At 44.6% G+C, this 15,450-nt stretch overlaps 1 protein-coding gene across 1 annotated transcript; it reads right to left on the bottom strand.

The window, feature by feature from the left end:
* Positions 1–6,906: 6,906 nt before the first annotated feature.
* LOC132883043 (zinc finger protein 239-like) lies at positions 6,907–14,559 on the bottom strand. The gene is made up of 2 exons (XM_060916173.1): positions 14,474–14,559; positions 6,907–9,290 (listed from the first exon to the last, which is right to left on the bottom strand). The coding sequence occupies exon 2, from the start codon at positions 9,271–9,273 to the stop codon at positions 8,353–8,355; it is 921 nt and encodes a 306-aa protein (XP_060772156.1). The 5' UTR covers positions 9,274–9,290; positions 14,474–14,559; the 3' UTR covers positions 6,907–8,352.
* Positions 14,560–15,450: the final 891 nt, after the last annotated feature.

The following is a 15,450-nucleotide window of genomic DNA, read 5'->3' as shown; positions in this document are numbered from 1 at the left end:
ACACACAGTGCAGCCTTTAGCTCAGATCCGTCCACTGGACCGGATCTGGTGCCCCCTTTTTTGTGAGATCAGTCAGCGGGCTGGTGATGTCCGAATAATTAGATATAAACCTACAATAGTAGCCAGCCAGCCCCAGGAACTGTCTCACCCCCTTTTTGGTCTTGGGCCTCGGGGAGGCTGCAATCACTGCTGTCTTGTTGATTTTGGGGACGCACCTGCCCATTGCCCAAGTGGAAGCCCAGATACCGTACTTCCACCTGCCCAATTGCACACTTCTTTGGTTTGGCTGTGAGACCCGCTCACTTCAGCGACCCAAGGACGGCCCTCAGGTGTTTTAGGTGCCACGGCCAGTCATTACTGTAAATAATGATGTCATCTAGGTATGCAGCCACGTAGGAGGCGTGGGGGCAGAGGACCCTATCCATAAGCCGCTGGAACGTAGCAGGCGCCCCAAACAGCCCAAAAGGAAGTGTGACAAACTGGTGGAAGCCAAACGGTGTGGAAAAGGCCATTTTCTCTCGGGATAGCAGAGTCAAGGGGATCTGTCAATATCTCTTTGTCAAATCCAGTGTTGAATAAAAACGAGCCGTGCCTAGTCGATCGAGCAACTCGTCAATACGAGGCATTGGGTATGCATCGAATTTAGACACCGCGTTGACTTTTCTATAGTCCACACAGAACTGGACTGACCCGTCGGCCTTGGGCACCAAGACCACCGGGCTGCTCCAGTCACTGTGGGACTCCTTGACAATGCCCATTTCGAGCATGGCCTTGAGTTCTTCCCGAACCACCTTTTTTTGTGTGTTCGGGCAGTCTGTAAGGGCAGCTGCGCACTACTACCCCCGGGGGCATCTCAATGTGGTGTTCTATGAGGTGTGTGCGGCCGGGCAGGGGCGAGAACACGTCAGAAAATTCTGTTTGCAACTGGGTGACCTCTGCGAGTTGGGTCGGGGAGCGGTGGGCGATGTCAATTTTCCTTTTTGAACCTCCGGCCCCAGCTCCGCCTTCTCTGGAACCACCGACACCAATGCCATGGGGACCTCCTCGCTCCAAAGTTTTAACAGATTGAGGTGGTAAATCTGTAATGCCCCACCCCTGTCTGTTCGCCTCACCTCATAGTCAACATCCCCGTCTCGCCGTGTGACCTCAAAGGGTCCTTGCCACCTGGCGATTAATTTGGAGCTCAACGTAGGCAACAACACGAGTACTTTATCTCCCGGTGTGAACTCCCTAAGGCGCTTGCCCCTGTTGTAGAGACAGACTTGACGTTCTTGGGCCTGCCGCAAATTTTCCTGGGTTAAGTGCGTGAGGGTGTGGAGTTTGGCGCGCAGGTCGATAACATACTGAATTTCATTTTTACTTGTTTAAGGTCCCTCCTCCCAATTTTCATGCAGCACATCTAGAATGCCACGTGGCTTATGCCCATATAATAATTCGAACGGGGAGAACCCCTTGGAGGCTTGTGGGACCTCTCGCACTGCGAATAACAGGGGCTTGAGCCATTTATCCCAGCTGCATGCATCCTCGCTTACGAATTTTTTAATTATGTTTTTGAGGGTGCAATTGAACCGTTCGACTAAGCCATCCGTTTGTGGGTGATAAACGCTGGTGCGGATGGGCTTAATTCCCAGTAACCCATACAGTTCACGCAGTGTGCGTGACATAAACATAGTGCCTTGATCAGTCAGAATCTCTTTGGGGATTCCGACTTGGGAGATGACGCAGAAGAGCGCTTCCGCAATACTGCATCCTGAGATATTGCGAAGAGGCACTGCTTCTGGATATCGCATTGCATAGTCCACCAGAATTAAAATAAAGCAATATCCTCGTGTTGACCGATCTAATGGCCCAACGAGATCCATCCCAATTCTTTTGAATGGGGTCTCGATTAATGGCAGAGGGCGCAAAGGAGCTTTTGGATTGGGCGTTGGATTTACTAACTGGCATTCGCGGCACGCCATACACCACCTACGGACATTGCCACGAATCCCTGGCCAATAGAACCGGGCCATTATTCGGGCTAGTGTCTTATCCCGCCCCAAGTGTCTGGCCATGGGATTAAAGTGAGCCGCCTGGAATGCAAGTTCCTGGCAGCTCTTTGGGATCAAAAGCTGAGTTATCTGTTCTTTAGTCTGAGTGTCCTGCATCACTCGGTATAACCTATCCTTAATAATGGAAAAATAGGGGAAGGACAGTGTGGCGTTTGGCTGGAGCGTTTGACCATCGATTACTCTCACTTGGTCAAACACATGCCGCAGAGTCTTGTCTCGCGACTGCTCTAACAGGAAATCCACGAGAGGGAGGAGGAGCCTGCTGCTCCTCACTCTGACATGGTGATGACGTAGATGGCTCTGTGACAGCTGCTCCTGCCAATGCCACACTGGGACCTCCCCCTGCTAAACTATGGCAGGCCCCACTCTTCACTAAATGAGTCATTAATTCCCCAAATCCTGGCCAATCAGTCCCCAAAATTATCGAGTGGGTAAGGTGAGGATTAACCACCGCCTGTACTCTAAATTTCTCCCCTCGAAATAGAATGTGGACCGACACTAAAAGGGTAGTTGTGAACATCCCCGTGCACACACAACACCTTCGCCAATTGTGCTCTCCCCAATGCCTCGTCTTGCACCAGGCTTTGGTGGATTGAGGTCTGATTACAGCCGGAGTCCCCCAAAGCCTGATACGTATCCCCTTGGATACTCACGGGTATGCGATACGCTCCGGCCTGATCGAGGGTGGTCTCTGGCGTGCCAGGGATCTGGACCACCACGCCCACCTCCATTGCCGAACACTGATGCTGGAGGTGCCCCGGCTCCCTGCAGCGCCAGCATACCGGCCCAGGCTCTCCCTCTGCACCAGTGTTCCGGAGTTCACTCACCTGAGGGGGGGAAGACACAGACACGAAGTAGGAAACAGTAGGGCACCGCGGGTGCGGCGGGCCAGCTGGGGTGGAGCCAGCCCCCACGGTGGGGGAACGGGGCGAGGACAAGGGGGAGAGGGAAAGAGAGAAGAGAGGGGAGAAGAGGACACATGCTGTCCTGCCATCGGAACAGCTGCCATATGGTCCTCTGCCAGCTCGATGGCCCGATCCAGCAACGCCGGGCGATGGCATTGGACCCACTCCGCGGTTCCTCCCGGAAGTCGGGCAACGAATTGTTCACGTGCCACCAGGTCAATGATTCCCTCGGCGTCGCGGTTGTCGGCCCTCAGCCACCGCTGGCAGGCGGCCCAGAGCTGCTGGCCAAACGCGAACGGCCGGCCGACCTTCTCCAAGTGCGCTGCCGCTGCTGTTCCGGTGTGCGCCCCACACGTTGGAGGATGGCCCTGCGGAGGTCGGCGTAGACCAGCCAGCTGTCGGCGGAGAGCTGTAGCGCGGCCAGCTGCGTCTTGCCCATTAGCAGGGGGAGGAGGTGCGCTGCTCCACCGGCCAACCCCACGCCTCTGCTGCCTGCTCAAAAAGAGCGAGGAAGGCTTCGGGGTCATCTTGCGGACCCATCTTCGTTAGGGTGAGGTGGGGAGGGTCCACGCTGGTGGTGATGGCGGACCACGCCAACGCGAGCAGGTGCCGGAACGCCTGGCGATCTTCCTGCTGCGCCAGAACCAGGGCTTTGAACCGTTGTTCTTGCTCCTTCCGGAGGGTGACCAGCACCTGGTGCTGGCTCTGTTGGGCTGTGGCGAGGGCATGGACCAGGTCCTTGAAGGGGGAGGACTCCATGGGGCTGTTCTCTTCCGTACTCAGAGTTCCCGGGTTTCGGCACCACTGTAGCAAGAGTTCTAGGTGGGTGGAGCACAGAAGCATGGCAGGCCAGAACTGAGTTCTCAAAAACTCTTTTATTTAGCTTTTCAGCTTTTATATTCACTCTTGCACGCACACAAGTGTCCAGGTTGGGGGAGAGCTCCCTCTCCCTGCTCTCCCTCTCCCTGCTCTCCCTCTCCTTGCTCTCCCTCTCCTTTATAGGGCATGGTCACTAGGGAAGACACAAAAACACAGGTTAATTCCCATCGGGTGTAGTGATTCCGCCCTCCACCTTCCCTAACTCCGCCCTCCATTCACAGACTGGCGCTTGACCATGCCCCTGCTGGCACACCTTCTAACTCACCATGCATGATTACAGGTCTTTCAGGGGTTTCTCCAAGATGGCTGCCAACTCAGCCCTGTGTTTTTGGGTCTGAATGTTTGCTCAAATTTATTTTGTTTTGTGTTTTACGGTGTTAATAGAGTTGTGATCCCTTTCCTTTTTCAAGAGATGCATTTCTGATTCCTTTTTGAATTCTTCCAGTAACCTAAAAGAGAGTTGATTTTTATTATTGTTTCTGAACTTCTGAAACTAGTAGTCCTCAAGCTATAACCTCCTTCCACTGCTACAGCTTGAGCCTAGCTACTGTTTGGACCTGTTTAACCTTTTACAACCTGGGTGAATTCAACTATCTACAGCCCAGCCTTCTCTGCTAATTGTAGCTTGGGCCTTTTAGCCTGCCACATTTTGAAGTTTAGCCAGTATAACTTGGGCTCCTTTGTTAGCTGATGTTCAACCTTCTATGCTAGCTGCAGTATTGGCCTCTTCAACTTGTTCCAACCTGCCTCTTCAGTGAGCTACAGCTTCGTCCCCTGTGTTGGTTACAGCTTGGACCTTCTCATCTAGTTGAGTTGAGAAGGGGATGCCATGGCCTGATGGTTAGAGAAACAGCTTTAGGATTAAAAGGTTGCCACTTTGATTCCCTAAACCAGCAGGCAGGGCCGGATTAACATGGCCAGGGGCCCCTAGGCTACAAGTTGCTGTAGGCCCCCCCCCGGCCACCACCATCTTATCCCATCTACCTGTAAAGAACTGTCTATTTTCTACATTTTAAAGTTTTTTTTTTTTTTTTCATTATTAAACTTTGTACAGCTGGGCCAGCAAAAACAGAACACCATGTTCGCCATTGCCAAGTTTCCTTATGAATAAATACTTCAAAAAATACCTCTTCTGCTGCTTGTGGATCCTTTCGGATGCTGCATTATCAGCGTCTTTGTTACGACACTTAGGTCCCATTTTTATCCAGTATTTCCTAGTAGGTTCATCTATTTCGCCCCAAAACCCTGGATCTGAATTTAAGTTAGCATTGACATGGCTAGAATATCCCAGAGACACGTCACAGGCAGCTGCCTGGTCAGAGAAGCTAACATTGCATGAGCTTGCGGTCCCAGAAACAGAGGGGGGATCTAGATGTGAAATGTTTGATGTTGATGCTTGAAGGAAACTATCATGCATGTCATCGGAGTGAGTGTGTGTGTGTATGTGTGTGCGCGTTTGTGAAACTAGTGGCACATTCATCCACAAATGGGACGGGGTCTGAAAGGGATGGTCCTTCACCCTCACCAGAGCTAGTAGTACTACTGGCTGCAGCTGCAGCTAACATAACGTTTGCTACGCTAGTGTCATGATGACTTGCACTTGCCAGTTGGGTTTCATTAGGTTTAAAAAACCCTATTAGTTTTGGTATATTGCTCACTAGAACTTTGTCACATTGGGCTTTTTGCCGTTGCGCCTTGCGCTTTTGAGCACCGCTCTCGTATTTTCTGTCACACATGTTCACTGTTCAACTGTGGAGTGACGTCTAACGTTTATATGTGGAAGGCGGATTTGCCTCACCCAATCAGCGTCCGTTTATTTAAATATTCATTTTGAGCCAATGAATATGAAGGTTTTTTTTTTTCTTTTGACCAATTGGGGGCCCCCCTGCGAGGCGGGGGGCCTGGGGGTCCCTAGGCTGAAGCCATATGAAGCCTGTGCGGTGATCCGGGCGTGCCAGCGGGAATTGCTGAAGTGCCCTTGAATAAGGCACCTAACCCCAACTGCTCCTTTGGCTATGTTTTATAACACTGGAAAAGAGTATCTGCTGAATGCCATTTCACGTAATGTAGTTGCAGCTTCAGCCTTCTTGCATATTTTTCAACTAGCTCCAGCCTGGGCCTCTTCTATTGCTACTGTTGTTCTCATTCCTGTGGCCTGTCTCCTGGTTTGTCATTAATCCAAGTCAGGTACTCCTTTCTCCACCTAGCTCTCATACGCTTGTATACCAGTGGCATTTTTGTACTCTATTGGATATGTCTGGCTCATTTAAAACTCTCTTTCTTTAACTTTTTTTTTTAATTCTTTGTTACAAATCAGCACAACCTGCTTTCCCAGTGGGTATACAGTAGAGTCTGGCATCAATTCTAACAGTGATGGTACATTGGATTTTAGTTTTTTTGACCAGGGACAATTTATCCTTCTGGATTACAAAGACTTTTGGACTTCCTACTCAGTGTGGAACAAATTTTATTCCTTTGCACTCTTACATATTACAGCAACATGATTCCCTCTTTTGAATTTTGATTAAATTCACTGTGAATGATAAACAAATGCATTGTTTTGGCACTATTTTAGGACATGTTAATCATTCATTTGACCATCTCTGATAATGTTCACTCAAACCCAGGGTGTGCAATTTTTTTTGTCCTACTGTTTCTAATGTCATTTTAATGATTTTTGTAAATACAGATTTTTTTTTTTTAAAGCATGTCCATATCATCTGTTTCCAAAACTAGATTATTTAAAATCTTGGGTGCGCACTTCTAATCCTGATATCCTCACTGTCTCTGACTTGTGGCTTAAGAAAAGTATCTCAAATCCTGAAATTCACTGACCAGGTGACGATGTTTTTTCATCAGGATAGAGCCACCAAGGGAGGTAGCGTGGCCATCTTTTGTAAAAGGCCATTTGCAATGTTCTGTAATTGTCTAGTTAAGTCCCCAAGCAGTTTGAATTATTGTTAAAACTTCACTCTGTTTATCGATCACCTTCTGTTCCAGAATGCATATTAACAGCTCTTAGTGAACTTCTGGCCCTGGAATTTCCTTGAAGGACAGGCAGACACAAGTAGTTCTCTTGCAGCAGGTTTATTGAACACTTCTCCCTAATTCACCATGAAAACTAATACACACAAACTATATTAGCTAAACATAAAATGAAAGCATGCACTGCACTTGGAATGAATTTGACAAAATTAAACTATGGACAATACATACCTCATTGGCTGCATGCTACGAAAGGTAGTGATGGGCTGTCTGAAGCCAAGGCTTTGAAGCGTGTATAGAGTATAAGGGTGTCTTCTGAACAAGCCAGCAGTCTTCCCTATGATTGTGGTTGTGTGTACTGAACTGGACCAAGAGATGCAGGGTATTTGATATTATTTTACTCAAAATGAAATTCTAATATTTTGAGATACTGGCTTTCTGACTTTCATGAGCTATAAGCATTTAAAACAAAATACTTAAAATATTTCACTGTATATGTAATGAATATAGATATGAAATTTTACCTTTTTGAATTAAATTCTGGAAAAATGAACTTTTCATGATATTCTAATGTGAGATACACTAGTATATGTGAAAGACAAATAAAGGCTAAAAGTATAAAATTCTTTGTAACCATTTTTTTTTTTTTTTTTACTGGAAACAAAATCCACATATCAAAAGGCTTCACTTTTATGAAGTTTAAATCTTACTCGGCTAGAGAACACACAGATACAAGTGCCATAGCAACATGATTCTTGCCATCTAAAAAGATCGCTTTTTTTCAGTGACTAAAAACAAACAAAAGCACATCTCATAAAATGATCAGGCTTATTTTTATACCCAAATGCTTGACCCTTGGCACCTTTAAAGTTGTTGACAATTTAAAAGCAATGTGTCGACAATATCCACTAGTCTCGGTAAGTCATGTAGTGTGTAGGTGACGTCACGATTTGGACTTGGACTGCGCTATTTGTCCGTGGAAGAGACCGAGATGGCAGTGCGCAGGGACATTTTTTTGTTGTTCTCAAATAAAATGTGTACAAAGTACACAGGTACAAATATGAACACTCAAACATGTTTTGTTTGCATGTTATCTGTCAGTCTAAAGGAGTTTATTTTTGGGTTTTGTTAATCTTTAATTCTGACCAAATGCTGAAGGCTTTGCAAAATACACAGTATGCACAAGTCCTGTGTCTCCAAGGGGTGGAACCTCCACAAATAGGAAGGAAAAAAACCATAAAAGGTCCTCAGGGTGCTCAGGAGTCAGTATGGAACATGCTCTCCTTCCACTCCTCAACACTGGTATGGTCTCGTGAATTTGAGGTTTTTTGGAATCTTCTTATGCAAGTAAAATTTTTCATATTGTATGCAGGGATATGGCTTCTCTCCTGTATGGATGCGTTGGTGTGTTTCGAGATGACGCTGGAGGGTAAAAAGCACAAATGGTTTCCCCATGTGTGAATTCGTTGGCGTGGGTTGAAATTACTGAGGTCAGAGAAACAGATTCCACACTGTGAGAAGTAATACGGCTTCTATTTTGTGTGAATGCGTTGGTGTTTTCGGAGAGAACTTGTCTGATTGAAACTCTTCCCACAATCTGAGCAGTGATATGGTCTCACTCCACTATGAATGCGCTGGTGTTTTCGGAGATTACTTGAGACATTGAAACTCTTTCCACAATCTGAGCAATGATATGGCCTCTCTCCTGTATGAATGCGCTGGTGTGTTTGGAGAGCGTTTGCATGAACAAAGCTCCTTCCACACTGTAAACAGTGATACGGCTTCTCTCCTGTGTGAATGCACTCGTGTGTCTGGAGAGTAGATGTATGAGCAAAGCTCATTCCACAATGCGAACAGTGATACGGTTTCTCTCCTGTGTGAATGCGCTGGTGTGTCTGGAGATGACTTATTTGATTGAAACTCTTTCCACAATTAGAGCAGCGATACGGCTTTTCTCCTGTGTGAATGCGCTGGTGTTTTCGGAGATCACCTGTTTGTTTGAAACTTTTTTCACAATCTGAGCAGTGATAGGGTTTCTCTCCTGTGTGAATGCGCTGGTGTATTTGGAGAGTACCCAATAAAGCAAAGCTCTTTCCACACTGTAAACAGCGGTACGGCTTCTCTCCTGTGTGAATGCGCTGGTGTTTGCGGAGATCGCTTGCTTGTTTGAAACTTCTTCCACAATCTGAGCAGTGATATGGCCTCTCTCCAGTGTGAATGCGCTGGTGGATTTGGAGATGACTTATTCGTTTGAAACTCTTTCCACAATCTGAGCACTGATATGGGTTCTCTCCTGTGTGAATGTGCTGGTGGACTTGGAGTTTATTCTGGGAAGTAAATCTATTTGCATAAACTGAGCAAGGGTGAAGATCTTCCTTCATTTGTGAAGAACTGGTGACATCATCAGGTGTCCTGAAAGTCTTTTGACAGCCACTGGAGTCTTCTGTGGGCATCACGTGTTTGTGTATTTCTGGGGAGATAAAAATAGAAGTCAATTACAAAAATATAAAACATCACTGACCCAGTGCCCACAATTCCATTTTCAAATAGTTTTTTGGAGAATAAAATGTAGTTGTTTTTTTTAATGTTTTCTTGAGAGACTATGTACAGTGCCCTCTACAAAGTCTGGGACAAAGTCATAATTGTTTTATTATTGTACGCCACAGTTTTAAATTTATACTCCAACAATTCATACATACTTAGAATGCACATTCTCAGATTTTCTCAGAAACCCCCCAAAACAAACTGGTACAAGCCTGGGAAAGAATCATAAAAGAATGACGCAACAGTTCTGGTGATGTCAGTGTGTTCCTGGCTTGATGCAGTTAGTCCAAGCAAGGGATATGCAACCAAATATTAGGTGATATTTACTTAAAGACTGTCTGTTTCAATACTTTTGCTCACATAAAAAATTGGGTGGTCTACCACCAAACGCGTCATGTTCTATTATCTCACCGGCCACTTTACTCGGAACACATGTATGCGCATGCGCAATTGTTACACTCTTACAGCACGATGACGTAGTGGCTAGGGCCTCTGTATGAGGCAGTAGCCACAACAAAATGATTTTGACCTTTTTGGTGATCTTGACCAGATAACCCTCAATGTTAGAGGTTCTATTTGAGACCAATGCCCATCTATCCTGAAAGTTTCATGAAGATTGATCCAGCTGTTTTCCCATAATATCGTTGTTAAAAAAACAAACTCACCCCCTGGTGGACTCTGTCCCGGGCAAGGTAATTATATTTAATTTTATTTCAAGTGCCTGTAGTAGGGAATATTGAGTGCTGTTTTTGGCACACCATATCCATTACATTCTTAGGAATGCAATGGGTTTGAAGTCAGATTGAATAAAGGAAATAAACAGCACAAATAAAACCTATATATGTACTTGCTGAAACAGTTGTTGGTGAATCAACCATAGTTTTAAATGTATTCACCCAGTTGCTCCAATTAACTTGTATTTGTGTAAATAGTGGCTGCACAACTTGGGAACAGGTCACACTTTGAAAACACTCTCCTTTGGTAGAAATCTGTTTGTTTCCAAGGAGCATTTTGAGCCTGATTGCTTTGAAAGGAATCTACAGGCTGAGCTCTTCGGCTATGCAGGTCACGTTAGGCTCAAACCCAATGCTGTGCCAACAATATTCCAACACTCTCCACAGAAAAGGGATTCAGGCCATGCAAGGAAGTTATAACATTTATTAGTTTACAAAGGCGGCGGTAAAGAAAAGCTACCTTGCTTAAGAAAAAATAGTGTGCTGATTCACTGGAAAATTTCAATGTCAGGTTATAAACTCACACTCCGCTTCAAATTAGAACTAGCCTACATTTAAACTGTAAACTATTGTGGCACATTGTATGTCTCGAGAACCATTATCCATTAAGTTTATAACATACTGTTGCTAGTTTTAGTCTAAATACATTTGTGGAAATGTTTGCCTTTTAGCCTACATATGTAGTCTCACACATTATCAATGACCAAGTTAGATTTGAGAATAAAACTAAGTTAAACCAGGCTAAATACAGGCCTACAGGATGGCGGTACGCGTGTTCGCAGCAGCTCTAGGCGCTCCCTTTTTGCGCATCTTCTGTGTACACATTTCTGCAGACCGGTGCTACAGTCGACAAGACCTGTTGGACATCGGTTTTCAACGCAAGTTACCGGTCTCAAATGTTTTTGACCGCAAATCACTGATGCTACGTCCGTAATTGCTGCGTCCTGATCATAATGGAGAGTTGGTTTCACCCGCAAATCCTCAATGCTGCTATGCAGCTAGCAGACCGCACACTCCACCAGTGTGACAGGAACTGGGACTCAGGTAAGAGCAGAGGAGGGGGGCTCTGTATTTAAATAAAATAAATAAAATAAACTTGACATTCTTGTGGACACAGTTGCACGATAACCACAGACTGTATTTATGACAAATGTGTGAAATTAAACAGAGGGGCTGTAGAAGACAAAATTAATGAAAATGTTAAGCCACCAACCTTCCAGCTTCAAATGCAAGCCTTGAGTTTGTTTTTTAATTTAACTTGGGGATAAATTCCATTTTCCTAATTATCATCATTGTATGGTTTTTGTTCAAGAATGTGGACATTACATTGTTGATATATTTAAAATAGTTCATATCAAAGCAGCATAGCTAGTACCATCTAGTACCCTACTGTCTTACTTTCAAAGTCCAAAAGGTAATTATTTTTCTTTTGAAGGTTTGTCATGCTGAGGTACAAACTGAGCCTGTTCAGATATTTCCTGTTATGGCCCTCTGCCCAATGGACGAGCCCACGCAGCTGATTTTTTTGTAGTGATGTGATCACACGTACCACAAATCAAATAAATGTTTGCTCCTGGAGTCATCAGAGGAAGATTTTGAAGTTTTGCCTGCTCCATAGGCAACATCCTCACCCAGCAAAACAACCACAAGCACTGAATCAGTTTGCAGTCCTGTTTCCTGTGCACTCAGTGACATTAAAGACTCAACAGTCGCAGGTAGATCATCAGTTGAGAAGCATGCAGACTCTAGCATTGGAAAGTCCACTGAATGTGCTAGATGATGTACACTACTGTTCAAAAGTTTGGGGTCACTTTGAAATTTCCTTATTTTTGAAAGAAAAGCACTGTTCTTTTCAATGAAGATGACTTTAAACTAATCAGAAATCCACTCTATACATTGCTAATGTGGTAAATGACTATTCTAGCTGCAAATGTCTGGTTTTTGGTGCAATATCTCCATAGGTGTATAGAGGCCCATTTCCAGCAACTATCACTCCAGTGTTCTAATGGTACAATGTGTTTGCTCATTGCCTCAGAAGGCTAATGGATGATTAGAAAACCCTTGTACAATCATGTTAGCACAGCTGAAAACAGTTTAGCTCTTTAGAGAAGCTATAAAACTGGCCTTCCTTTGAGCAGATTGAGTTTCTGGTGGTAAATAAGTGTGACTTTTCATGGAAAACACAAAATTGTCTGGGTGACCCCAAACTTTTGAATGGTAGTGTACCTGTTACCTGGAATAGCACCCCAGAAGCTAATGACTGTACTACGTCCTCAGGTTTTTCCCATAAAAATGCCAGTAATTCACATTGCTATTTACAGTGCCATGTTAATGGTTACAAATTTATTGGAGAACAAGTTTGTACTGAGAGGTTAATTGAAGCACCAGTTTGTAAAAGTTGCAGAAATCCAGTCAGCAGCACAAGAAATGGTGTAAGTGGCACAAACACAAGTACTTGTGTGACTATGCTGAGTGGAAATGGTCTGGGTGGTCTTTTATTGGTAATGATACACAGGCTATCCAAAAAGCAACCTTGCAGAACTGTTCAACCTCTCAGTTTTGAGTGGACATTTCATGGCTTTTGCAGAAAGATCTCATCGCATTATCTGTAGCCGCTTTATCCTGTTCTACAGGGTCGCAGGCAAGCTGGAGCCTATCCCAGCTGACTACGGGTGAAAGGCGGGGTAAGTCGCCAGGTCATCACAGGGCTGACACATAGACACAGACAACCATTCACACCTACGGTCAATTTACGCTACGTTCACACTGCAAGGCTTAATGCTCAATTCCGATTTTTTTGTGAAATCCGATTTTTTTGTGAGGTCGTTCACATTAACAAATATATGCGACTTGTATGTGATCCTCAGTATGAACGAAAAGCGACCTAAAAGTGTTCCGCATGCGCATTGCAGGATACGACGACGTCACACGCAGTGAGCATGGCCAGTGTTTACGGAAGTAAAACCGCCTGGTTGCGGTATGACTCATCCAATCTAGCTTGAATAGCTGTATCCCCCCCAAATGGAAATCAGCTCCCTAACCTCTGTGTCCTTCCATTGAGAAGATTCAGAACCTTCACAGCCTGAAGCGTCCCTCGCATTGATGTCATGCGCAGGGGCGCAGATACGTTTCTTGAACTGGGGGGGACAAAAAACTGGGGGGGACAAAGCTGCCAGCAAACCAACCCCAACCCCGATATGCCTGTCAAACTTGTTGTGGGTTACCATAGCAACCAAGCTCGAGCTCGCAACCTGTGCAGTCTGCGCAGCTCAACCAACCGAATATCAGTCTTTGTTTTGTTTTATGTGAGTTGTTGCAACTATGTATACACTGCTGTGCACCTCAATAAACCGAATGGTAATTAGTCTTTTGATTTTTCCGTGAGGTTTGCCTTATGCAAAGAAAGACAGCATAGACGTTTTTTCCTCCCTATAAGTGGGGGGGACCGAGCGAGGTGAATTTAAATCTGGGTGGGACGAGTCCCACCCTCTATCTGCGCCCGTGATTATGTGCCATGTTGTTGTAGCTTTTTTTGAGAGACCCGCCGCCTACTTCAGCGCAGAATAGTGACGTTTGTGGCTTGTTGATGACGTGTAAGTCGGATGAATGCGACCTGGCGGTTCAGACTGAAGTCGCATATGAAAAGAGCGGATAGGAATCGGAATTAGGACCACATATCCAAACGGCCTGGGTCGGATTTGAAAAAATTGGATCTGTGTCGTTCATATTGTCAATAAAAGATCGGATACAGGTCACATATGGGCGAAAAGATCGGATTTGAGTCACTTCAGCCTGCAGTGTGAACGTAGCCTTAGAGTCACCAGTTAACCTAACCTGCATGCCTTTGGACTGTGGGGGAAACCGGATTCTCAGAGAGATCTTTCTGCTAATAGTGAATGAAAGATGGGTTGAAAAGAGAGCCAGTGTCATTGGCAAGCCGACTTCCTCAGGCGACAAATTAGTTTTGGGAGAGGATAATACTTTATAACCTCATAGAATATCTGAGGTTTCCCCCCCCCTTCATAAATTTAGGACTTTAATCTTGGAAAGTTATTGTTTCTTTCTCAGAATGTTACCCCTCCCCCCAGCTCAGTATTTTATTTTTACACCTAAAATGGTTCTCATACACAGTCATAGTAATAATAATAAATGTTATCTGAGGTAAACTTAGTTTAATCCTTAGCACCTGTAAAAGACAAAACTGAAGCAAATTATGAAAATGGAATTACTAGCAGTCAAAGTCCTTAATTTATTAATTTTTTTTAAATCTTCACAAAACCCAATTCAGTGTGAAGTAGAGCTCCATTTATGATCCAGTCAGTAAACTGTTAACCAACACCGAGCAGCTCAGAGAACCAGTTTCACTTTAACTTACCTCAGGATTTAAAGATAAACGGATTTATTCTCTCCAAATTCGCTTCTTTTTTTTTTAAACTCCCAAGCGGAAACGCTTCAGCTCTTCTTCTCCTTATAGTGAGGTGTTTTAGCGCCACCTACTGGACTGGATGATGAGTAAAGTCTTTAAAGATCTCCTCACATTGCTCTACTAGTGCATCTCAAAAAGTTAGAATACCATGAAAAAGTTCATTTTTTTCATAATTTAATTCAAAAAGGTAAACTTTCATATATTCTATATTCATTACATGTAAAGTGAAATATTTAAAGCCTTTTTTGTTTTGATTTTGATGATTATGGCTTATAGCTCATGAAAATCAGAAATCCAGTATCTCAAATTATTAAAATATTCCCTAAGATCAATCAAAAAAAGGATTTACAATACAGAAATGTCCAACTTCTGAAAAGTATATTCATTTATACACTCAATACTTGGTTGGGGCTCCTTTACCATGAATTACTGAATGCGGTGTGGCATGGAGGTGATCAGTCTGTGGCACTGCTGAGGTGTTATTGAAGCCCAGGTTGCTTTGATAGTGGCCTTCAGCGTATCTGTATTTTTGGGTCGGGTGTTTCTCATCTTCCTCTTGACAATACCCCATAGATTCTCTATGGGGTTCAGGTCAGGCAAGTTGGCTGGCCAATCAAACACAGTAATATCATGGTCAGCAAACCATTTGGTAGTAGTTTTGGCACTGTGGGTAGGTGCTAAGTCCTGCTGGAAAAGGAAATCAGCATCTCCAAAAAGCTTGTCAGCAGATGGAAGCATGAAGTGCTCTAAAATCTCCTGGTAGATGGCTGTGTTGACTTTGGACTTCATAAAATACAGTGGACCAACACCAGCAGATGACATGGTACCCCAAATCATCACAGACTGTGGAAACTTCACACTGGGCTTCAAACACCTTGGATTCTGTGCCTCTCCACTCTTCCTCCAGACTCTAGAACCGTGATTTC

The sequence above is a fragment of the Neoarius graeffei genome, chromosome 1 (assembly GCF_027579695.1).
Source record: "Neoarius graeffei isolate fNeoGra1 chromosome 1, fNeoGra1.pri, whole genome shotgun sequence".
NCBI lineage: Eukaryota > Metazoa > Chordata > Actinopteri > Siluriformes > Ariidae > Neoarius > Neoarius graeffei.
The sequence above is the reverse complement of the archived record's forward strand: the minus strand, read 5'-3'. Positions and strand labels throughout refer to the sequence as shown.